This window comes from Malaclemys terrapin, chromosome 7 (genome assembly GCF_027887155.1).
Source record: "Malaclemys terrapin pileata isolate rMalTer1 chromosome 7, rMalTer1.hap1, whole genome shotgun sequence".
Classification (NCBI taxonomy): domain Eukaryota; kingdom Metazoa; phylum Chordata; order Testudines; family Emydidae; genus Malaclemys; species Malaclemys terrapin.
Window position 1 is genome coordinate 64,325,140 of NC_071511.1, and position 25,993 is coordinate 64,351,132.

Genomic DNA, 25,993 nt, shown 5'->3' on the forward strand with positions numbered 1-25,993 from the left:
TCCTTGGAGTAATATTCCACAGTCCAAAAAGATGTCTGGGAATATTGGAAATTTTCCCAACAGCATAAATCTTATTTTATGTAATATCATTGACACTACTACTGCATCATTTTTTAAAAGAAGATTTGGATTCTTTTGGAGCTAGATGTAATGCTTGTTTCAAAGTAAAATACAGGTTAAATGATTGTGGCAGCAATGTAAAACATTTTGAAGTGTCTGTCACTTTGATGTTACTGTAGTTGAAATGGATAAATTAAAATATGCTTACACTCTGAACATGCAGAATATTAGTATGAGGTATCTTAGGCATTATAGGTATTTAGCCTTCTCCTTGTTGCTCTTATGCCCTATATAGTATATAATCACAGTACATATCTTGTCATGAACCAGTGAAATATGTTGATGCAGAAGCTCTCCTTATGTTGCAACAGGAGGCTCCAAGGATTGTGTTTCTTCTTGGAAATGACAATTCATAGCTGGACAGAAAATAGTTTTCTGAACAGGGTTTTGTGTTGCCAAAAGGGAAAAATACCCATTCCTGATCCATAAAATGTTGAAATGAGACTGCTATTTCAATCAAGTTTAAGGGAGAGGAGTAAATATCAAGAACAATATTGTGGAATAGGAGTGATCTGGAATCTCTGTGGAGAAACTGAGCTGGAGTGGGTCTCAATCAGTGATGTGGGGCATTGGGGGAACTCTGAGTTATAGGGAGTAAGGTAGCAGACAATGAAAAAGAAAAGTAGCTTAGATAGTGCAGTGGGTTAACAGTAGTATATATTTTAGGATATCTATGTTCAACTCTAAAAAGGGCATAAATTAAAACCAGCTGATCTCATCCTATTTTCTATTTCTATACATCACAAGCAGAACATGACTAGACACAGCACTGTCTTAAGGAGACAGATTAGGTCCTAAATAGCAATGTATTATAGGTCAGGACTGAAGAGTCAATGGTAAAGTTGCATAGGGAAGTTTGCATGGCGTCTGCCTATGTTTTTACCTGGCTTACAAATTGTACACTGCAGAAGTGTGTGGTGATGAAATCTGTATCTAAACAGAAAAGTTTCTATCGTTGAAGAAGAAACCATACATACTGATACCCTTATGTAAGAACCAAATTATGCTTTAGAAAACAGAATGGATTAAAGAATAATTATGTTCTGGTTAGCAGTAGTTCAGTATAGTCTATTCTGTTTGTGATTTTTAGTTAACTTTTTTGAATAGCTAGAATTGTACAAAATACCTCAAGGATTCAGGAAATGAATCTAAAAAATCCTTAAGAATCCAAAATAGTAAATTGGATCAGTGAATATTATAAAGTAATTCTAAATAAGTGTTAGACCGTTACTATTCATTTAATAGTGCATCTACATCCTAATACTGAGGGGAAATAATTTTAATAGCATCTTTTCTTATTCAAGTAATTATGAGCACACAGTGTGCTCAATGTGTGTATATTAATTCTTTGGGAATATTTTTTGGACATTTGAGCCTTATCTCTCTGCAGTATATAATTAATGTATTTTATTGGCAGGTAGAGAGTAAGACAATGGCAGGCAACAACCAGCTTTGCATCCGACGTTGGACTACTAAGAACGTAGCCAAATGGCTAAAGGAAGAAGGCTTCTGCGAGTATGTGGACGTTTTGTGCAATAGACACAGACTGGATGGAATTACATTATTGACACTGACTGAATATGATTTGCGATCTCCTCCTTTGGAAATCAAAGTCCTGGGGGATATCAAAAGACTAATGTTGTCGATACGCAAATTGCAGAAACAGCATATTGAGGTTTTAGAAGAGTTGGGTTACAACAGCGATAGTCCCATTGGCACAATGTCTCCTACCGTTGGCTCCCTTCAAGATACGGATTGGTTTTGTAATGGTGAAGTACCACGGGACTGTGGACCAGTTACTGACCTGAATGCTGATCAGTATCAATACACAAATGGAAAAAACAAACATCCTATGCGAAGACTGGACCCTGAGTACTGGAAAACAGTCTTAAGTTGTATATATGTTTTCATAGTGTTTGGCTTTACATCATTTGTCATGGTTATAGTACATGAGCGCGTACCTGACATGCAGACATATCCACCGCTACCAGACATATTTCTAGACAGGTAAGTACTTGTTCAGAAACAGAATGATGGTGTTAAATCACACAATTCTTACATCTTTATAGATGATATTTTGAATTTCAATATATTTCATAATAATCTTTCAATATCTAACACCTGGCATTGGGATATCACATTTCTGAATGTATTCGCCCACGGTCTAGATTGTAATGTACTCCAATTCTCAAGAGTTTAAAGAAATATAATTTTAAAAGGCTTTTGTGAAGAAAGAAATTGAGCAGTTGACTTAAAGTGCTGCTGTTACTACTATACAATTGGATTTTAAAGGAAAACTGCTGTGATTAGTTCTACTTCCTTAGCTAAATGGTTACTTAAAAGGTGTGTACACTACCTGACTTGACTGTCCCTTCCTCCCACACTCCAAGTAAATTGATTTTAAAGAATCATAACTCCCCTCTCACATGTTCATTGAAATCTCATAAGTGACACTAGTTGTTGTAATTTATCATATAGCAGATAGCGCTTCCATTAACCTGAGGTATAAGTTCTCCTTCCACCTGAGTACTGCTTCAGTCATGTTTTAAAAATCTATTCCCTTTTGGATGCTTCACTTTCAGGTGACATATTGTGTTGCTTTTTCCTGCTGTGCTGCTCTTTCTTCCATTCCATGTACTAGCTGTAAAGTTTGATTTAGTTTGTGCTGGTGCTTCACCAAACAGGACTGTAAATAAATTGCATTTGATGACAAATTCGTGTTGCAGAGTTGGGAGCAGAGCAAGAGTTCATAGAAGAAGCAAGGCACTGAACTGGGGTAGTAGAAGAGATTGTATTTTAGACTGTAAGTGCTTTGAGGTAGGAATTGTACATTCCTTTGTGTTTGAACAGTATCAGCATATTGTGGATGTTACTGGAACACAGTGATATGGATTGTGGGAAGGACTGACAGGCCTTTTTTAAAAATCTCTTTAAAGAGGTTGGGCCAAACATTACCAGTGTTCTAGGGACACAGATAACAACTTGATATCATTCAGTATATGTGCAACTCATTTTTCAGAATTGCAGAATTTGCTCTTTGAATCTCGTTCTTTGGGGCATGCAGCACTTGAACAAGATTACAACCACTTTGGTGCACTAAAGTAAATGGCAAACTTTGCCTTTTAAAACATTTTCTTCCATTCAATCTTCTGTCACTTTTGATAATCTTTGAAGTAGCTATGCAATGTGTATAGCATGCTGAAAAATGATGTGACAGTCCTTGACAACTGATGAACTGGCATGCTGGAGAAATAAAGCAATCTAAGTGCTAATACCACGTTCAGTTTATTTGTGTTTGATGCTAAGAGCTCACTTTTTTTCTTCCTGGGTATGAAGAAACGGAACTGCTTCCTGCAAAACCAAGCAACTGTAGTGGGGAAAAAGCTTTATTGTAACCAAATAATAATCTCTTATTCTCAGTCACCCTTTGAACTGGATAAAGTTCGTAGTTAAAACTGCAAACTAAAGACTTAAAGTTGCAAATGTGGAGGAGTCTGTCTCTTCATCTGCTATCAGTAAAGACCAAATAGAGTTGTGATAGCTAAAGTGCTTAAACTGTGTTGCTAATATACAATTTATTTCTCCAACTTCCTATACCAGTTTAAACAAAATCACTAGGTAGAGACTGGGGTACTTCAGAATAATGAAGTATAATAATACAATTAGGCTTGGAATTTGAAAGGAGCTGAGGGAAGTTTCAAAGAGATTGTTTACATTGGAAATTATTTTGTTCGTGGCTGACTGCTCAGCCAGATGTAATGAGGAATGTCAGGTCTGCTGATGTATAAATCACTAACTGGAGTTTCATTAACATACTGTAGCAATCAGCTGTCATACATTTTCCACCTTTAGCCAAGAGATATAATTGCTCTATGCCTGGATGTGTCTGCATATTCTAATTCTGCATTTGGTAAATGGCTGTGGTAAGTGGCTGTTGATAAACAGCCCACACATTTCCTAAACATGAGTACTACCATAAAGTCCCACTTGTTTTGAATAGTATAGGAAGTTTTTAGAGAAGGCTTATTTATTAGTTTTATTTCTCTCAATACTCCTACTAGCCCCAACATCCCCATGATAGCTGAATGTCTGGAGTAGATGCATAGAGGGGTTTGTTATACTTGATTATCTGTAATACTTGGTGGACTGAGTGCTAGTGAGAGAGCCATTAATTATAGGTAAGGCTACGTTTTAGTCATAGGTATTTTTAGTAAAAGTTACAGACAAGTCACGGGCAGTACACACAAATTCACAACCCATGACCTGTGCATTTTACTAAAAATACCAGTGAATAAAATTGGGAGGGGAGGAGCATTGCCTGGGGGCCTGCAGGTGCTGGCGGAGGGTGGCCTGGCTGCTTGGGGGATGGGGCCGCAGCGCACGGTCCAGGTGTGGTGGTGCTTGGGGTGAGGAGGGGGGGAGAGGGGTTTGGGGCACTGTGATAGGGTGAGGCAGGCTCTGGGCGGCACTTACCTGGGGGGCCTCCTTGGAAGCGGCGACACCCCCCCCTTGCTCAGCTCTGCACGCTGCCTCTGCCTGTAGGCACTGCCCCTGCAGCGCCCATTGGCAGAGATTCCTGGCCAATGGGAGCTGCAAAGCCAGCGCTCTGGGTGGAGGCAGTCCACAGAGCTTCCTGGCCACGCCTCCGCCTAGCAGCTGAGTGAGGGGGGGGTGTCACTGCCTCCGGGGAGCCCCTCCCAGGTAAGCACCGCCCAGAGCCTGCCTCACCCTGTCCAGTGGCCCAACCCCCTCCCACACCCAAATTCTGCTGCGGGGGGTAGGGGCGCGGTGGCCCGAGACTGCCCCAGCAGTGGCCGGTGCCCTGGCACAAGGGCTCCCTGAGCTGCTCCTGAGCCAGGCGCACTGGCCGCTGCAGAAGTCACAGAGGTCACAGAAAGTCACGGAATCCGTGACTTCCATGACAAACTCACAGCCTTAGTGATAGAGGAATGACATCCATGCTGTAAATGTTTCCTTTAAATCCAGAGAGAGCAACTGCTAGAGCTACTTAGTTTCTGCTCAACCATGTGAGTTTAATGTGGAATAAATGCTCCATTCCAAGTAATTCTCACACACTATACTACAGACTTATAAAGTGCACAGAAAAAAGACATGACCTGTATCAGGAGGGGCTCAGTCCTGCAGCCTTTATTCATTAAAGTAGTCTCTACTTCACAGGTCGTCTCATCAAAGGCAATAGGACTAATCACGTGAATAAAGGCTGCACAGCCTGTCATTAATTTAGACATTACTCAGCAAGTGATGACCAAAGGAGTGATGGAAGAAGGGAGAATGCCAGTCATGACAAGACTGGATACTAGAGTCTGCTCCTAGGACAGAAGCACTGTAATCACAGTGTTGGGGCCGGGGGGAGGGGGGGAGAGAGGGGCACTACTGTGGAGAATGTTAGCAGAAACAACCAAAACATTGTCATAGGATTACAACAGAGCCAGTGTCTGAGTAATTACTTTTTTACCTTTTGTGTAGCAAAGGGGACATGTGACAGAGAAACAGCTTCAGCTGAAATCTGTAGCAATTTCTGTTCTGATGATATTGCAAAGTGCAAATTACTGGCAGTACCAGCTTCCTGGGAAAGGAACTTCGACAAACAAGGCTAAAGAGATTAATACACAATCATTCTGTAGTTGAAATCTAATTTTAAAAAAATGCTTTGTAGCTTCTCAACATTCATTGATATATATATACAACAGATGAGGCACTAAGAGGACAGAAACTGAGTAAGTTTGAGTGGCCTCTCTTGGAGAGGTTTTACTCAGCAGCTAGCAATAGCTTATTGTTAGCTTTCTACATTTTTTTTTTTCTTTTTCTTCTTTTTTTTTTTTCTTTCTGATACCCCAAGAGTACTGATTGGAGAATGTCTACATGACCCGCTGCCTCCTCTCCCTCCCTCACCCCCCCAAAATACCCCCAAACAAACCTCTAACAATGTGGCAGTGCATCTTAGAATCTGGGTCTGCAGATGTGGGCTTGCATTACGGTACTAAGAATAGCTGTGTAGATGTTTGGGCTCGGTCTTTGAAACCCACCCCTTTCCCTGCCCTTCAGAGCCTGAGCCTGAACATCTACATGGCTCTTTTTAGCGCCCTGGGGTATTTTACTGTGGAGACATAAATGGGATTGTGATAGGTGTTTACCAACTATGCAAACTGTTCTACCCTCCCCATTTTCCAGCACAATATTACAGCACAGGACTGTGATCCTTGTATATTATATAGCATTAAGTACATTTTAAGTGCTTGTAAAATAATAACAAGAAAATATCACATTTTAAAAGCTAACTAAAGCACATTTTCTACTGAAGCAGGGGACTGGTAGTATTCTTTAGTTTTATTTCATGCTCTGCTCACTGATTGTGACTTTGGAAAAGCTGCTTAACTTCTAAGCTTCAGTTTACCTACCTTGTTTGGGGGGGGGGGGGGAGGGGAGCGGAAGGGTGATGTTTCATTAATGTAAATATGCAATGTATTATAAGGGCAAAGTAATGATTTAGTAAATGTTAAATTAAAACTTATACCAAAAAGTTTGATCATGAAAGGACTCTGGAATAGCTTTGAGATTTCTAGGCATTTTAGGCTTCTCTACCCTTTCCAAGGGATTAAGTTTTTGCATGTAATAGGTGTGTCCCTCCTATCTCCTCTAGGTCTATATAAACATCGTACTCAAGACTGTGCAATCTGAGTGAGGACTTGTGTAAGAATGCATGAAGACAGAAATGAACTTTTTTCCTAGTACTTCTCTCCCGCTGCATACATCTTGACTGGGATTTTCAAAGGAGTTTAAGGATTTAGCTGCCTAATTCCTATTGAAATTCAGTGGGAATTGGACACCTAACTCACTTAAGCTTCTCTGAAAATCCTAGTATATATCTAAATTTTAAGTCTCAGAAAACTATACTAAATATATTCTATTAGAGCTATAAATGCGAACTTCCTAACACTAGGAAGAGGTAAATTGAAGAGCAGAAAGAGCAGTTGTTCTAACTATGCGCCACACACCATGCTTCCCCTTAATAATCAGAGCTATATTTAACCTACTATCTTTGAGCAAAACTCCCATTACCATCAATGAAGATCTTTTGTTACTCAAGTCAGGGCTTGAAAACCTAGTCAACCAGGGTGTATTTATATTTGCGGTCCAAGTGAATGATCCTCTCTGTGAAGCTGCTGCATCCTTTCTTGGGAGAGGAGGAAGCTGGGGAATTATTGCCCCAGGCGCTCTTGATCCGCTCTTTAAAAAAGAATGGGGTTGCAAGGAGTGAGGAACACAAATGGTGCTGATGGATTGAGTATATGGGGGTTGGAGGAGAGATCAAGCAGATATAACAGGAGAAATAGGAGATTGGGTGGATATTATGGGGAAGAGGAGGATGAGGCAGAAAACAGTGTGGGGAAATACCAAAAAGTCTGTCAGGGCGAAAGCAGGAATACACTGATGATACTGCAGATAAAAATGCACTTTTTAAAAAAAAGAAAATGAGTGGCATAAAGTGAGGAAGGAAAAGGAGTTGTAAAGAAAGCTGTGGAGACCTTGTAGCATGTATTAAATAAAAAGCTGACAGTGTGCTTAAATATAGTAGAGTGCACAATAAGCAGTACAAGGTCCTGTTTTATAAATTACAGAGGACATTGTTTTGCGAGAAAGGTAGCATGGGTATTTTTCCTCTTGGTTAGTGTATTAAGACCTAATCTTACAGTTCTGGTATATGAACCCTAATTACAAATTTAATTTAGCCTTTATCACAGAATGAGTTTCATGGTCCTGTCCTCCTGCATTGAAGAGATTTATTATGCTTTAAACGCTAAATTGAAATGGAAGTGTTTTAAGAACTTTGTGCTGACAAGTTTTTTATTGCAGTTACAATATATGTGATACATGATGTAAGTTAATGTGTCAAGATGAGTTTTATTGTTTTGGAAATTCATTATAAAGAAACTACTAACACCTTAAGATCAGTAAAGAAATTCTGGTAGGAAATCCATGTAAAACATTGAGTTTTACAATAGGTTTTGGCCTTTGATCAGTTTCATTTTAAATGTCCTCTAAAACATTTTTAAAATGGGTTGTGAGGGGAGTAAATAAATGAACTAGAGCTTAAGGCATTACAAAATAAAGTTCTTTGTGCTGTGGAAATCTTCAGTGTTAGTTTTTATCAGTTTCAGAGGAATGCAATACAAGATAGTAGTACCAAAGAAACTGTGGCCAAAACTTTCAAACTTGGGTGCCTGTAGATTCATATATTTAAGATCAGAAGGAACCATTAAATTATCTAAGCAGACCTCCGATATGCTATAGAACTTTACCCAATTATGCCTGCATTGAGCCCAATAACTTGTTTGACTAAAGCATATCTTCCAGAAAGGTATCCAATCTTGATTTGAAGATTTAAAAAAATGGAGAATTTATCACTTGCATTGGTATTTTCTTTCAGTGGTTAGTCACCCTCACTCACTATTATACATTTGGGCTGAATTTCTAATTTGAATTTCTGCCTTTAATTTCTGGTGATCAGTTCTTGTTACGCCTTTCTCTGCTAGATTAAAGAGCTCTTTAGTACCTGGTATTTTCTCCCTGTGAAGGTACTTGTACACTGGTAGGCATCTAAATCTTTATTTTGTCACCTAAATACATGGCTTCATTTTCAAAAAGTGCGGAGCACCTGCAGCTTCCGTATACCTCAGTGGGAGCTGCAGGTGCTCAACACCTTTTGAAAATTAGGCCATTAATTCAGGTGCCTAATTTAAAACACGCATATTCATAAAAGTTAGCTCTATTATGTAGGTTAACTTTTTCCTTCTGCTTTAGTGTTCCTAGGATACCTTGGGCCTTTGCCATGACTGAAGTGTGTGGTGTGATTCTCTGCTACATTTGGCTCCTGGTTCTCCTCCTTCACAGACACAGGTATAGTACTTTCAATTAAAAGAACTCTTAATTCAGAAACATCTGTTGGCAACCTAATAAAGATTGAATGTGACTGAAATCCATCATAATAACTATAGCCAAGACTTGCCTTTAAACACAATTGTTATTTACATCATTAAGATGGCACGATGAGGCCATGGTACAATTCTTCCTTCCACTTCCCATAAAGGAAGGAATTCCTTTGTTTCCTTTATTTGTGCCTGGAGGATACCACTATTCTGTGCTACTTTACTTCCATTGGGGTGGTTGTTGCCACTTTGTTTTGCAATGTTGGTTGAATTGGGAACCCATGAAAACCAATCTTGTATATCTCTCTGCCCCACTGTCTGAATGTCTACCATTTCTAAATAACCAGCCTGTTTATAGGAACTGGGTGTATATGTCCCCAGACTGGGAGATGAGTGACATGTGTCAGACATGACTAGCTCCACAACATTTCTTCCAACTGTTCTGTTCTCTTTAGTCCAGGGATTCCAGTGTGTCCTCTTGCAGGGCTTTCTCCAGAAGCTTGTAAACTTCTCTGAATGACTAGCTAATAGCAACTTAGTTCTAATGAGAGAACTAAGAAAAATAGTTTTACATACCTTACACTTAGAATAAACAATATCTTTGTAGTTGGGTCAGAATTGACAATTTGAGTTGACTTTTTTTTTCTCTTCTAGAGAAGCATAACATTAACTAGTGCCCAAGAGACAAGACAGACAAAAAACACCTTTGCTCCTTTTTGTATCATGAGCAGGACAAAGGAATCATTGACTTGCCTGTCTTAAGATCAATATTAAATGATCGTAAATTTGGGAGGGTCTAATTAATTTTACTATTGCTGCATTTTGTGTTAGTGCTTTGAAACATTTCATCTCAACACTAAAGAGTTCACTGGACAGCTTGTGTGTAGGACCTCATTTAAGATTGTAGTTCCAAAGGAGAAGAATTTGTTGTTCTAAGCGCTCTTGTATACAGTATCCATATTGTCCCTTTGCTGAATAGGAGATAGAGTATGTCACCTCAGTCTGAGGAGAAAACCCCAAGAGCATAGCAGACATGGATGAAGAATCACTTTTTTTTTTTTTTATATGCTTGTGAAATGAGGGCTGGCATTCCTGAGACTTGGCTTTTGTCACTTTATTATGGACAAATTTTGGGTGTAAATACTATATTCAGAGACGTGTTGACTTCTGAACCCTTGTATGCACTGATCTGAATATCTTTGTCAGTCACTTTCACCATGACACACAATTTCATTCAAAAATGTCTATTTCAGTAAGATGCCAGTACATAAAACAGCATTACTATTTGAAAGAAAGATAAAAATAGAAATAAAACTAAATACCATGTTAGGCTAAATTGTTGTAGTTCAAGAAATCCCTGTCCCATTAAAAATCGTGTCATGGGGATAAGTTAGAGAAGAATGCTGTAAATCTCTCATAATTCTTTTAATTTTCATAACCAAATGTGAAAAAGTATTTGAATTCTTGTACGACTCTTGCTTCCCTTTTTATTTCCCCAGGTCTATACTCTTACGCAGATTGTGTAGCTTAATGGGGACAGTGTTCTTGTTGCGTTGCTTTACAATGTTTGTTACCTCACTCTCTGTGCCAGGCCAGCATCTGCAGTGTTCCGGAAAGGTAAAGGAATATTCTTAAATGTTTGTTTTTTCTGATTTTGGTTTAACCTTCTCAGATGAAAATTATTGTGATAAGGATAGTCATATTGTAAGCATATATGTAGTTAGCTGCAAACTTCTGCTTGTTAAATACTGACCCTCATGTGCAAATCAAGGATCATTAATTTGGTAGTCACTTCTATAGGGTTTTTGATAGAAAGCACTTAAAATATTGCATTCATTTTGCGGCTTTCAGGGTAGTACTCTATGCAAATGAGAGGATTCATCAGAGGAACACATTTGAGTGACTGAAGGGGATGATTTATGAGGAATGACTGAAAATTAAATATTTATACCTCATCTAGCCTGCTAAAATGACACACGGCTGCCAAGTATTTGAAGGATGGAAACACTAAGGAGAGAGAAGGCTTGTGTAGGGCGTAAGACTATAACTAAAACTAAAGGGATGAAATTATGAAAAACATTTAGGCTGAATAGCAGGAAAATCTTTTTGACTGACTCACTAGGCTGTGGAATAAATCCTCAAGAGAATGTGTGGAAGCTCCATTATGTGAATCATTTATAGCTATGAATTAAATAAACCACAGAATTTAGAGAAAGTACTTATCAGAGGTACTTTGTGTACCTCTATAATTATAGTTATAGATCCTAGTTATGCCAAAATAGAATCCATGGGCTGTTCTGATAATCTGTATTTGCAGTAAAAAGTTAAAAATGGAAACGGGGAATGTGAATTAAATATACATAGTGCTAGGCAGCAACTGAATTTCTATTAGACATGTTTGGACTATAGTAAAAAGTATTCTTAGCAATGGCTTTTAAATATTAATGTTGCTGTTTTAATTTTAGTTGTATGGCAACGTGTGGGCAAAACTTCAGCGAGCATTTGCAATATGGAGTGGCTTTGGAATGACACTCACTGGAGTACATACATGTGGAGACTACATGTTCAGTGGCCATACTGTTGTCCTGACTATGCTGAACTTCTTTGTCACTGAATGTAAGTACACAATGCCAATGTCCAAACACGTACGAGTATTATGGAGACATGACAGTGACTGTCCTTTTATGACTGAAAGCTTTCATGATTAGTGTTGAGCTGGAGATGGAAGTTACTTAAAAAGAACTAAGTCCTTGAGTATTTTGACCAATCTTAACTATTTCTAATGTGCCAATCACTGTAGAATCTAGGTGTCCTAAAAGATTAGCATGGAATGTGCTTGATAAGATTTGCTTAGACTATAACTGGAAAGTGAAGGGTACGTGGTTTTCAGAATGCACCTAGCTACTTTTCAAGCCCCCAAACAAACTTCTTACCAGGCTTCCTGCCCTCCTTGTAAAAGTGCTAACTGGGGGAGCCTGAGCAGTTCTAGGACATACATTCCATATGGGAGCTTATGAAATGGATTTCCATAGCACCTTCAGGCTCAGAAGCATTTGGGTGGGGTTTTGGTAACCCCAGCCCCAAAGGCAACTTTCTAAAAAGATTTTAACAAGTGAAGATTGGGGGTGGAAAATGGAAGTGCCATATCAGTTTCAACTACTGTGTCACTGCCATGTTTTAAAATCTTCTTAATTTAAGACTCTTAAATGAACTAAATAGAGATGTGATCTTGCTGTTCAAGTTGCTTTCTTGTACAGCAGCGGTCTTCCATTCTTCAACTGTCCGTACCCGTGCTCATATTTTCCCTTTCTCTATTACTTTTCTCAGTTTTCAATTTTATTTTAGAAGTTGCCTTCACATCAGGTTATCCTTATCTGATCCTCACTCTTTTTGTGTTTCATCCCTCTTTCCTGCATACAATTAGCTTCTTATAGTGTTAACATGAGTCTAGTACTTAGAAAATAAAACTTTACAAAAATACGAGCTTTTTGACTGGTCTTCACACAGTACTTGATGCTGATATTAATTATCCGTCACTCTATAAGGTATTGTTAGTAATTCAAAATGTGACTTTTTTTTTAATGCATTTAACAGCAAATTAAGAGAGCTAGCTTGACTAGGAATTGTAGTTGAATTACTTCAAAATCAGTTATACATGCGCACCTGGAAACTTCTTTCTCTTAAAGAAAAGTATGCCAGACCTACCTATATCTGTATAGCTGCCACTGGAGAAGGTATTCTGCTTGTAGTCATGCCATATGTTACTGTGTAATGGAGCCCTGCAGCGGGACTGGGATCCTGCAGGATCCGCTGCCATAATGACAGGAGCGGGAGTAAAGAATAGTCCTGCACAGGGCTCTACTGTGCAATATTTCTATGTACTGTTAAACAGGTGCTCCCTTTCACCCCTGTGCTTGTTGCACTTCAATGATGGGTGAAGTGATTCATAGTCATAATTCTTAATAAAGTATGCTGAAGTAAATTAATTGGGCTGTGCATATGAGTACCAGATCAGGCCCCTATTTTGTTCAGTCCTTCGGATTACTGTGTAAATGTAAGATCATGTCAGGTGTCTGATGGGAGTGGGTGTAGTAAACTTGCTAAGAACCTTGGTTTGTGAAACATTCTAGGTGAATCTTTTAACTTGATACTTTTGTCCTTTGCTAGATACACCAAGAAGCTGGAACTTCTTGCATACTTTATCCTGGGTCCTGAATCTCTTTGGAATCTTCTTCATTTTGGCTGCACATGAACATTATTCTATAGATGTCTTCATTGCCTTCTATATCACCACAAGACTCTTTTTGTACTACCACACATTGGCTAATACCAGAGCATATCAGCAGAGTAGGAGAGCGAGAATCTGGTTTCCAATGTTTTCTTTTTTTGAATGCAATGTTAATGGTACAGTTCCTAATGAGTATTGCTGGCCCTTTTCAAAACCTACAATAATGAGAAGGTTAATTGGATGAAGAGTACCTAGTTTAATCTAAGTTAGTATGAAGTATTCGTAACAAATCTCTACAGAACTAGCTGAAAAAATAAGAAAATAACTGTTTCCATCCCTGTGGTCTCATGCCCTGCTTCTTAGATTCTCAGTCACAAAGTTGGGATTTCCATACTTCACAAGGTAATAGTAGAAGCTAACGCTAGGAGGATAAGTAGAGGCTGCCCCATAGATCATTATGAATCTGAAATAGAGAAGTCGTCATTACCATTGGCATGATTCTAGAAAAATGCTTTAGGGTAGAGAATAACTTACACTTTTAATGTATGCTTTACCAGACTTGCTGTTTTGAGGTCCAGATGATCTCTGGTACCTTGAATGTTTGCCTGTACAAATAATACTAAGTACTAATTTGTTAGCCACTGACTTTCTTTTAAAAATAATATTAAATATAACTTTTTCCGTTGAGGCGTGTACACTTACAAAATGAGATTCTGAAGAGTGGCTTGTCAGAATAAGGAAGGTAGTATAGCTCTTTACTAAATGGTTTCCCAGAAATCTTAAATAAGAATTCTGAAAAAGGTATTATGGACAATATGTGTTGTGTGTGTATATACAGAATGCCAAAAATGAAACCGCCTGCTTTTTTTGATTTGGGGGTTGTCAGTTATTAAGATCATGTTTGAACAGGGCTTATTTGGTCAGAGTAAACGGTTTATGCCATTGTCCTACCGCTTAGATAGTTCCTTGTTGGGTTAGAAATGAAAGCTACATCTCTTGAAAATGAAGTTGAGGTAGCTTTAGTGCTTTAGAGTCACATAGTTACTCTCTCTTCTGTATGGTTTATCAAATACTTCACCTAAACCTATGCATGCTTTTTATGAGCAACTCTTTAACCACTAGAAGAATAGAACAGTTAAATTTACCTTGAAGTAACGTAGTGCCTCGTAAATAGATGGGGAAATGCATGTAGTGATTTTTTTTTTTTTCCTTCAGGAAAAGTTTAAAAGCAAGTTTCAAAAATAGAGCTAATGTTGATCTCTTTTATTAATTTTTTTGTCCCAATCCATCTGGTATCAGCAAATGTTGAACATATTTGAATGCCTAAGGGTTTTTTGATGAATTGTATAGACAGTAAAATGCTTTATACTTAGTCTTAGAAATTATGAAAATAGACTAGTGGTTAGAAATAAGCTGCTTGTTTATAACACTAGGAGTTACAGTATCTTAAGTGGTTTAACTTCTATCACTTTTTTGAGAGATCCTGATTTTGCTTGTGAAAGACTAGTGATTAGAACTGGAGCCTGAAATAGTGTGTGCAAGCAAGGCCCGTACTTGTTAGTGATCTTACAAACCGTTATCCATATATTTTTGTGTGCAAGAAGGTAGCTTTAACTGTAGTTACTCAGATTTAATGGGGAATAGTAGTGTAATTTGAGAGTTGCAAATTGCAACAAATATATAAATGTTGGTGATCATCACGTTAATTCACTATCCCATAATTTCAGAATAGCTAATGTGTGAGAAGAGGTAGTAAAATGTCAGCCTCAAAAAATTTCCATGACAGTTTGCCATCCCGATACAAACTGTTCACTCCCACTTTACAGTGAGTGTAGGAAAACTGAAATACATACAGTACTTGCCTGTCAACAACAACAAATTTACCCAGTCAAGTAGAATTTTGCAAGACTTAGTTAGGTATTTGAAGCTCAACAATCTAGTATGGTCTCCCATCTCTACATTTATGGGCCTTAACAAAGATACTTTAAACTTGGAATTAGAAACAGTCATTCAGGAGAGAATATATTACCGGCTCTTCATAATGTTTATTTTAAAAGTTTGCAAGTTTATTTAGTTCCTGTTCCTGGGATGAATTCCATATCCCAGAGTATCTGTACCAAATGCAGGTGCACACCTAGTGTAAGTTACATTGCTCTGCAGACTTTGATTTCTGTAACATTCCTGTTCTTTAACAAACCTGCTGCTAATGGTAAAGCATCCAAACCTGCTGAGTGCTCCCAGCACCTAAACTAGGGAAATGCACTGACACTTTGCAAAACAGACTCTTTAATCTCCAAGGACTTATGTTTTCATGATAAACAATGTTTGTTTGCTGCCCTTGTCTTCCCGCTAGGAAGAGGCAGTCTGAATATTCCTCTCTGGTACTCTGGAATAAAACATCCCCAGCTATGGGGACACACTTGCTTCTGTAGTGCCCAGTAATTCATTGGGCCATTGTTTAACAGTGTTATTTCTTTAACACTTTAATGTGTGTCCAAAATGTGTAAAGATTTATATTCTTTGAGGTTTTTGATACTTTAGGGAAAACAGGAATAAAAAATGCAACTAAATTTGCAAAGCTGTTGACTCTGACAGTAACTCCAGACTGCTGATCAGCTTTGCTGTGTCTGAATTGTAGAATTCTTGTTCAGTCTTTTATTTACTCATGTCTAGTAAAGCAAAAAGTTCTATAACTTATCACAAAAGTGTTTACATAAACTAAAATGACATCTCAAGATTTTTATGTGTAATACTTAAAGTTCAAATCTTTGTTTTTGAAGCATAAACATTCTTGGGTTTTTATTTTGCCTCCAGCTTTATTTATTTCTCAAGTGCTGTTTACATCTAAAGTATTGTCAAGTCAGTATTGCTGTTTGTGTTTTGAAAATTTTTTATGAAAATAGGATATTTGCTCTCTACACCATTGCTTTATGTATTCACACACTGATCCTCTGGCTGCTAAGAATCTGTTTCAGATATTTGTAACATGCAGGATTGATTTTCCTGGGAACTGGGCAGGGTGTTAAGACTGTCAATCCTTCTGTTTCTTGGAGGTTGGGCATCTCTGCCAATAGATACAAATGCAGTAGTTCATAACGATTTTCTGACTATAAAGAGAAAACAAAATATTTCAGGTGCTTTTATTTAGAGTTTTACAACAAGGGTTGGCCCTTAAAGCAATACTGGCAACTTGATTAGACTTCCCCCCCCAATTCGTTTCAAAGTCAAGTGAGGTACAGAATTTTTAAAATGGTTTTTATACAGGTTTTTTTGCCCCTGCTGTTAACAAGTCTTGGTATTTGTTTTTGCAGCAGAAGGGGTGGGCCTGAATAATGCTAGACATGCTCAAGCTTGCTGTGCCTCCCCTTTTATGACCTTACACACCTGCATGCTGCCTCTTCTAGTTCATCTTACCTGCAGCTCTTTCTGGCAGATGCCCTGTTGCAGAGCCTGGGGTAAAACCATACGTGAGTTCCCCCTCAAAACAGGACATGTGTGAGGTCATCAGGTTAATGCTTTATACAGGAAGTGCAAATGATGAGAAATGGACTTTCAAACACACAAAGTAAATAAACTGAATCAAATAGAGAAGCATTTCTCTAAATTTTTCAGTTACAAGGAATACCTGAGATTATTGGAACAGTAGGGTCAGATTTCCCCCCCCCCCCCCCCCCCCCCCCAGCCCTCCAAAAACAAAAAACCCCAAACTGATTGTCCCTTTTAACTTGGCTGAAATAGTTGAGGTCTTGAGGGACTCTGGCTTAATACTTGAGGCAAAAGTGTAAATTCAGGCTTAGATTTTTGGCGTATATAGTGAAGGTGAAACGCAAAGGGGAAAGTGCCCTTTCTCGGTCTCGTGACATAAGAAGGCTGAAAGCTACATGCAAACTGTTTGTGTTCAAAGTATCAGGTCTTGATTCTTTTTGCTGGAGGATTCCTCTGAGGACTGGAAAATTAGTGGGATTGTGACACTACCAGAGAATGAACCTGAATAAAAAAACAAGTACTTTTTAAAACCGTTTAACGCAAACTCCTGACAAAGACTTGGGAGAGAATCTTTTTATCAAAGATTCAACACCTCTGCTTTTCAACTGAGGACTCAGCTTCCACTCCACTCCTCTATTCCTTTTATGGAGTCCTCCAGCAAAAACAGGACAACTCGATAGTTCTGATAGTTCTAAGAAAATCAAATAAGCAGAAACATTTCAATAGGCCCCCAAGTCCTCAGACTTTCAGACTGACTTAGAGCCAGATCTTGCAAGGTGTGAAGCATACGCTTAACTTTAAGCACATGAGTAGACCCATTAGCTTCAGTGAGATTACTCGTGCTTTAAGTGCTTCCCTGGATCTGGGCCAATGTGCTCAGCACCATGTAGAACCGAGCCCTTGTATTATAAATAAGTGGGCAAATGATTTTGTTTTCTATTTTAGGTCACATTAAATCTCCATGCACCATATGGAAAACATGTTCCAATAGAATATCTAAGATAAACAAATGTTCGAAGTAAAGTCACTTCTGTAGAGATGACATCAAATCTAGGACCGTTGGTATTAGTGGTTTGATGTTATAAGAAGCAGAGCTCAGTGAAAATGAGCTGGAAATCCCAACTGCCAGTGCTAATATGGTAATAAAACCTTTTCACAAGTTTCTAACCCCCCAAGCCCCAAAACTTGGCTAATTTATAAATGTGTAGATTGTTCAGTGTAGCAATTCTTGATCTGTTTTCCCATATGGCTAACTGTATTTTTTTCATATGGTGCAAAAAAGAATAACACTTGGGGGAATGGTATTAGTGGAATTTACTGTGGTTGTGAACAAAAATCAATATTTAAAACAGCATTCCTAAAGTTTGCATAACTTTATTAGCACAGCGGTATAACTACTTACACACTACAGTGCTATACTGTTTCATTACTAGTTACACAATTTCTTATTAGTACAACAAAATCAAGTTACTTGGAATTGTCTGAGTTTAATGGAAGTTCTTTTGTAGACTTCAAGTACCACATAGTAAAAATAATGAATTATTAGTCCTTTCCTTCTTGTATTTTTTTCTATTTGAGAAGATTAAGATATTTTTGTCAAGAAGGATTTTGCCATAATTTATGTTGCTTATTCAAAGCAATTTAGGATTCTTTTTTTTTTTTTTTTTTTAAAGTTCACCCATGGTAATTATAAAGCCAACATGGCTTTGTAGGGTTGGCAGTTTGTAATTAGTAGATACCCCAGCAATGATCTAACGTGAACTGTGAATTACCTCGCCTGCCTAAAGGCCTTTTTGTGTCAAGGATTAATTGGTAGACCACTAATAATTCATATACATGTATTTTTCTGGTGTTCCTTTGAGACATGGAGAGATTTTGAAAGATTGTCTGATTTTTATGATTTGACTGAAACAGTGTTTTGTTGTGGGCAAAGTTGACATGGAATTAACCTACAAAATAGTTCTCCTTCATTGTAAATGTCTTTCTGAACACTAAAAGGCACAGTACTATATTACATCTGTTTTCAGTTATCCATTTTGTAGTTTCTGGTAATGTTCATAGCTTGAGCCACAAGTGTGCTACAATGAATGGAATGTACATAGTTCTATGTGAAATACGTTTTCAGAACAGAGTTGTGGTAGTTGTATAAGAATTTAAAATAACTTTTAAAAAATGGAGCATATTGAATTCGTGTATTAACCCCATGATTTAAGTAGTGACTTTACTTTAAACTTAATGTAATGTCCTCTTTCAACTGTAAGTGACTTATTATACAGAGGAATTACAAACTACACTAATGTATAGTGCTTCACATAACAAGGTATATAAAAACTAGTACTTAAACGTTTTTGGGGAAAATGTTTCTTTGCACTAAACACAGATCTTTTAGTTAAGTATTCACACACACACACACACACACACACACACACACACACACACACACACGTTACTTGAAGGTTTGAAAGTTCCTGTGGCAGTGAAGTTTGAAGCACAGTAATGTAAATAAGTAAATATTGTTTTGACTCTAAAATTAAACCCAGATTTAATTAATATATTATTTTTATCTTGTATTAAAACAAATATTTAAAAGCATTAAAAATAAAATCTTTGGAAGATGGCTGAAGACTGCTTTTTTATTTTAAATTTAAGTGACTGGTCAAATATCTATTTTACATTTGTAAACATGGAAAATAGTGGCTAGAACAGGGGGCCTGGGTGTCAGGACTCAACACCTAGCCTCACTACGGTCAGACTTCCTTTATGACCTTTGGTGAGTCACTTGACCCCTCTGTCTACTTACTCATAACAACTCCTCGCCCCCCCCCCCCCCACACACACACACTTTGTTCCCAACACCCGTTTACTAGCACCTAACCCATCCTCCTCTGCTTACTCCCATCTCTGGCTCCTGCAACCTCCTCTTCCTCTTTCCCCCATCCCCATCCCCAATTTCTAACTCCTTTGCATTCCAGTGTAGCTGCATCCACCTAATACTTGCTGCCTGGATACAAGTGGGGATGGGTGGACACTGAGAGCACATGAGACAGTCTCTCTGCCCTCACTTCCTGTGCCTGCTGCCACAGAGCCCCCCACCCAGTAGCAGGGAGGAGCAATTGCCAGGTAATTCCTGGTCGGTTCCTGAAGTCCTAGGATGGACCATGCTTGGTGCAGACAGCATCTTTGGAGAATTTACCTGCACAAGTTTCTACTGAGCATGAGCAGACTCAGATTTTACAGAGTTATGATTTGTCAAATTTGGGTGAATTTTCACAGGGTCAGGAAAAAGGCCCATGTGCCAAAGCATGGTAGCATTGCACTAGAGCTTCTCAATGAGATGGTTGCTCTTAGCTCCCTCCTGTAACTTGGCTCCATGTGTAGCACACTGCATAAGGTTTGGTCAAAAACAAGAGTGAGCAGGTACTGCTTGATCCAGCAAGTCAGCTGCAGAGCTGACTGGCCATGCCTCCACCTAGCAGCGAGGGGGGTGTCGCTGCTTTTGGGGAGCCCCCCAGGTGAGCGCTGCTGAGAGCTCGCCTTGCCCTGTCCTGTGCCCCAACCCCTTGCCCCCTCCCACACCCAAACTCTGCTGCTGTGGGTGAGGGGGGCGGGACCCCTCCCTGCCCCCCATCCCCTCCCACACACACATGCACAAGCGGGGGTCCTGGGCCATGCACTGCTCCCAAGCAACTGGGCTGCCCTCCCCCAGCACCTGCGGGGCCCCTGGTTTTTATTCACTGCTTTTTTTTTTTTTTTTTTTAGTAAGTCATGGACAGGTCACTGGCCATGAATTTTTGTTTACTGCCCGTGACTTTTACTAAACATACCCGTGACTAAAACGCAGCACTCATCAGGCCCTTAGCAGGGGAACACATCTGCTCCAGTGCTGCCCACTCTCATGAAATTACCGCAAGTAAGGTGGATTTTGGCCACTGCTGAAAGGCTCTGGGTTTCCAGACTTCCCCTCTGCCTGTCCTGCTTCCCTGCCTCCTGGGGAAGAGAAGCCAATCAGAACTGCTGTAGGAAACAGCGGTGGGGGAGGGAAGAGCCAAAAGAGAAGAGGGAGCAGAAAGAGAGCTCGGGGTGGCTCTGCTCCCCTCTCCCTGCTTTATGAATAATGGGCTGGTCTGCTTTCTGCTTCTCCCCTTTGTCCCTACACCACCACCCCGGGAGCAGACAGCAATGATCTGCTGAAGCTGGCTTTCTCTCCCCAAACCTGGGAGGGGATGAAGACCTGCTACAGAAGGAGCGGAGATAAGCTGGGCAGCAAGGGTCAGGTGTGTGGGGGGGGGGGGGGGGGGGGAGGGGGAGGGAGATTGTTATGGGAACGGTGGGCAAAAAGCAGATGTGGCGGGGGGGAGCTCACCATTAATCGTGTTTGGGGCACCTGGTGCAAAGTCAGTGTCTGGGTTGAGGCCCCAATTGAATTTCTCTGGTGGCCAAAGTCAGTATTTCTCACTATAAATTGCCAGTACTCATTGTCACATGCACATGTTGGGGAGGGGGGATAGAGGGGCAGAGAGTTTTTAAAAAATGAAAACTTAAAACACACATTTAAAAAAAAAAACATGATTTGTTGGGGTCTGACTTGTGATTTGTTTATTTTTGTGTGTGTGCTGGTGGGGGTGCCAGTACTGCTACTAGAATGTGGAAGAGATACTCCAGCAGAGTGAGTGAGAGACTGGCTGAAAGAATGGCTCAGTGCCTCCAGCTGTGAGAACAGCACCCCCCCATCCTGAGTGTGAGCTTTTGTACCCCCCTGAGGAAGAGCACCAATACAGCCAGAGTAGCCCACTCAAGCTAATGAGACTGCTTGCAATTACAGGAGCCAACAGACCGGACATGTGGACAGTTAAAACGCTGGGGGTGGGCAGTTCTCTGTGAATGGCTTTATTCACTATGGGGGTAGGAAACTGAGAAGAGAAAACTAAAGAAGGCTGGTTAAGCAATCTGTTGCAGGGAGATAAATATAAAACCCCTACTCCAGACTTTGTCATGGGAGAGAGTCACTTTCCCTTTACACTGAACAAGGAAGCTTATAATAAGAAAATGGTGGTATCCCCACAGCTCCTCTCCATCTCTCCTCTTCACAGTGGAAATCTGCCTAGAACTTTCCCCAGTTCCTTTCTGCCTGGCTTCCTTCTATAGAGTTAAAGAAACAGTATGTGTTCCTTCCTAGAGACCTTAGCAAAGGCACAGAAATTATTATTTAGGTTCCAGAAGCATTGAGAAGCCCCAACCATGATCAAGGACTCCTTGTACTAGACTCTGCACAGGCACATGGTAAGAGAGAGTTCCTGCCCCAAAGTACTTCCAATCTTAATAGATTAAGCATGGGAGAAAGGATGTAGTAGCGTTCCCATTTTACCGATGGGGTGCAAAGAAGGAATGAAACAACTAGCCTTACGTCACACATGAAGACTATGGCAGATCTAGGAATTGAACCCAAACTAGTTCCAGTCTAGAGAACCATCCCTTGTCTCTAAATGGTGTGCAGGAGCAATGATATGCTTGACTAGACGTTTCACCATGCAGCTAAATCAGCTAAGCACGTGAATAACGTGCCTTCTTTATTGGTGCACTTTATGAGCTTATCAAAAGAAATTTATTGTGATTCAATTTTCCCAGGATCAAAACAAGTCCAGATCTCACCACGGCATTCAAAGGCCTTTTCTCTGGGTGAGGGGTATTTCCATGGCAGGATCCTGCTTGCAAACCCTACCTGTTTCAGCTACAGAGCTGTTCAAAAAAGACTGGTAGAGATTTTTAATAATGGTGAGGGAAAGTTCTCTTCCCCCACTCCCTTTCTCCTTATAACAAATAGCTGAACCATTTTGGCTCAGGTCTTATGAAAAGAAAATCACCTTTGGGCAGAGATCAAGTCTGGAAAATTTCAGATCAGATGCGAAAAATACAGGAAGTTATGAGCAACTGAAAAATTTGATCTTAGACTGGAAATGCTTATGCCCCCGTACCTATACTGGTTGCTATGGCTCTTCCTTTTATAAACTCAGTGCTAAAGTTTTCCACGTGACCCAGGAAAAGGCCTGGTGCCAGGAAAAAATACGTGAACTTAAGGTTTCACATGCAGCTTTAATGTCATTTCCTCACTATTCAGTGCCAAACCAGGCAAGTTTTGGGTTAGTTCTGTGTATGGACTGTTACAATAATCCATCTGGAGAAAACCTATCCACTTATTTGAAATACTATGTGTATATATGGTTTTAAATCTGCTTGTGGCTATCACTTTGAATAGTGTGTATCGATTGTGCATCAAATTTAATTTAATTTCCACTTTTTAAATTGCTTAATATCAGCAATATATTTGACTTGTCTGGGCTCTCAGATCACTTAGCTGTTGCGTTTATGGATTATTTAAACTCAATTGGCTATAAATGTAAAAAAAAAAAAAAAACCTGGTGAGATTATCCTGTCCAAACCTAACTACAATATTAGTTTACAGGCAGTGAAATCCAATCCCCCTAATTAGATTTAAGCCTCCAGGTCCATGCCTGCAGCTTTGCTTGATCAATATTTTTGTGTGGGTATATACATGTGTTTATGAATAGCAATGGCACTAGTGCATGGAAATCAGGTAATTGGAGGTGCAAATCTGATGGTTTGTGTAGACTAAAATTGTGTGCCAACTGGGGATACAAATGCACAGGCTATTTCTGAAAACGTGAACCTAAAAATTACACATGCATATGAAACAAAACCTCTGATCCAAACACCTCTGAACTTAAATTCAGCTCTGAATCCAAACTTCAAAGCTGATTCCTACCACTATAAAGGACTGAATTTATCTCTGAACTTCAAAGATCCCGGGACCTTGTCTACTAAAAACATTTTTGAGCTAAAAGCAGTTACTGTAGACAGCCTTCTTCCTCTTGTCCCTTATGCTGCTCACAGATGATGTTCAGACTCAATACATCCTCCTAAAATTATTTTTGCTAGTGCTTGACCTGTGCATTTCCATAACCTGAAAGTGATGTAGAAATAACCATAGTTTTTATTTAGCAAAGAAGGGGATTTCTCAGATGTTTTCTTACTGGGTAGAACCTATAAGATTATTTATTCCGTCCCTCACTGTAGCTATTCCCTAAACTCCTTTCAAACACACAGTAGCAACTACGTCGGGGGTTTCCTGCTTCACCTTCCTTTTTGTCCCCCTTGCGGTGTAAGGCCTGGTCTACACTACGAGTTTAGTTCGAATTTAGCAGCGTTAAATTGAACTAACCCTGCACCCGTCCACACAATGAAGCCATTTACTTCGACATAAAGGGCTCTTAAAATAGATTTCTGTACTCCTCCCCGATGAGGGGAGTAGTGCCGAGATCGACATTGCCATTTCGAATTAGGGTTAGTGTGGCCGCAATTCGACGGTATTGGCCTCTGGGAGCAATCCCACAGTGCACCATTGTGACCGCTCTGGACATCAATCTGAACTCTGATGCACTGGGCAGGTAGACAGGAAAAGTCCCACAAACTTTCATTTCCTGTTTGCCCAGCGTGGAGAGCACAGGTAACCACGCAGAGCTCATCATCACAGGTAACCATGCAGTCCGAGAATCGAAAAAGAGCACCAGCATGGACTGTACGGGAGGTACTGGATCTGATCGCTATATGGGGAGAGGATTCCGTGCTAGCAGAACTACGTTCCAAAAGATGAAATGCCAAAACCTTTGAAAAAAATCTCCAAGGGCATGATGGAGAGAGGCCACAATAGGGACTCACTACAGTTCCATGTGAAAGTTAAGGAGCTCAGACAAGCCTACCAGAAAACCAAAGAAGCAAAAGGAAAGTCCTTGTTTGCTGAGGATCAGAGCCGCAGACATGCCGCTTCTACGCTGAGCTGCATGCAATTCTAGCGGGGGGCTGCCACCACTACCCCACCTCTGACCGTGGATTCTGAGGAGGGGGTAATCTCAGCCATGCCTGAGGATTCTGCGGACGGGGAAGATGAGAAGGAGGAGGAGGACGAGCTTGTGGAGAGCACACAGCACTCCATTCTCCCCAACAGCCAGCATCTTTTTCTCAGCCTGAGAAAGTTACTTCTCACCGGTGCTCTGGTGCCAAGATAGGGATATGGGTTCCATCTATCGCCCGTCACAGTTAGGGAATCCCATCGCAGCAAAGCCATCCACTATGACCTGCACATTTCTCAGAGTCACTACCTTTCGTAGCAGCAGCTCAGTGATTGCTTTGGCTACTTGCATCACAGCAGCCCCCACAGTAGATTTGCTCACTCCAAATTGATTCCCGACTGACCGGTAGCTGTCTGGCATTGCAAGCTTCCATAGGGCTATCACCACCCGCTTCTCAACTGTGAGGGCTGCTCTCATCTTGGTATTCTGGTGCTTCAGGGCAGGGGAAAGCAAGTTCCATGAAAGTGCCCTTACGCATGCGAAAGTTTCGCAGCCACTGGGAATCATCCCACACCTGCAACACGATGCGGTCCCACCAGTCTGTGCTTGTTTCCCAGGCCCAGAATCGGCATTCCATGGCTACAACCTGCCCCATTAACAGCATGATCTCCAAAGCACCGGGGCTTGGACAGAATTTGATAGAATTTCATGTCCATGTCCTCATCACTCTCGCCACCGCGCTGCCGTAGCTTACTCCTCGCCGCCCGGTTTTGCAGGTTCTGGTTCAGCATAAACTGCACGATAACGCGCGAGGTGTTTACAATGTTCATGACTGCTATCTTGAGCTGAGCAGGCTCCATGCTTGCCGTGGTATGGCGTCTGCACTGTTCACCCAGGAAAAAGGCGCAAAACGATTGTCTGCCGTTGCTTCCCTGGAGAGGGGGGAGGATATACCCAGAACCACCCGCGACAATGTTTTTGGCCCCATCAGGCATTGGGATCTCAACCCAGAATTCCAATGGGCGGAGGAGACTGTGGGAACTATGGGATAGCTACCCACAGTGCAACGCTCCAGAAATCGACGCTAGCCCTGGTACAAGGATGCACACCGCCAAATTAATGTGCTTAGTGTGGCCGCATACATTCGACTTTATACAATCTGTTTCCAAAATTCGAATTATATAAAATTGGATTAATCCCGTAGGGTAGACATATCCGCTGTGTCACCCCTGCCCTGTAACCTGCTTTGCTGCTGTAGCTTCAGCCTGGACTGCTCACAAATAGCCTCCACCACTTCCAGCTATGTCTGTGTGTGTGCTGCAGCCAGGCAGCCATACTTTTGGCTC

The 25,993-nt window shown here is 40.3% G+C and overlaps 1 protein-coding gene across 6 annotated transcripts in view; it reads left to right on the top strand.

Annotated features, from left to right (window-relative positions):
• SAMD8 (sterile alpha motif domain containing 8) overlaps positions 1 to 19,399 on the top strand; it is a 34,931-nt gene extending 15,532 nt beyond the window's left edge. For 5 of the 6 annotated variants that reach the window (XM_054035710.1, XM_054035712.1, XM_054035711.1 and 2 more), the window contains 5 exons: positions 1,538 to 2,127; positions 8,944 to 9,039; positions 10,568 to 10,685; positions 11,534 to 11,684; positions 13,236 to 19,399. In XM_054035710.1, coding sequence (XP_053891685.1) covers positions 1,538 to 2,127; positions 8,944 to 9,039; positions 10,568 to 10,685; positions 11,534 to 11,684; positions 13,236 to 13,540 — 1,260 coding nt within the window. In that variant the 3' untranslated portion in view covers positions 13,541 to 19,399. The remainder of the gene's footprint in view (positions 1 to 1,537; positions 2,128 to 8,943; positions 9,040 to 10,567; positions 10,686 to 11,533; positions 11,685 to 13,235) is intronic. The other variant, XM_054035709.1, reaches the window with a different exon arrangement.
• The last annotated feature ends 6,594 nt before the right edge of the window (positions 19,400 to 25,993 follow it).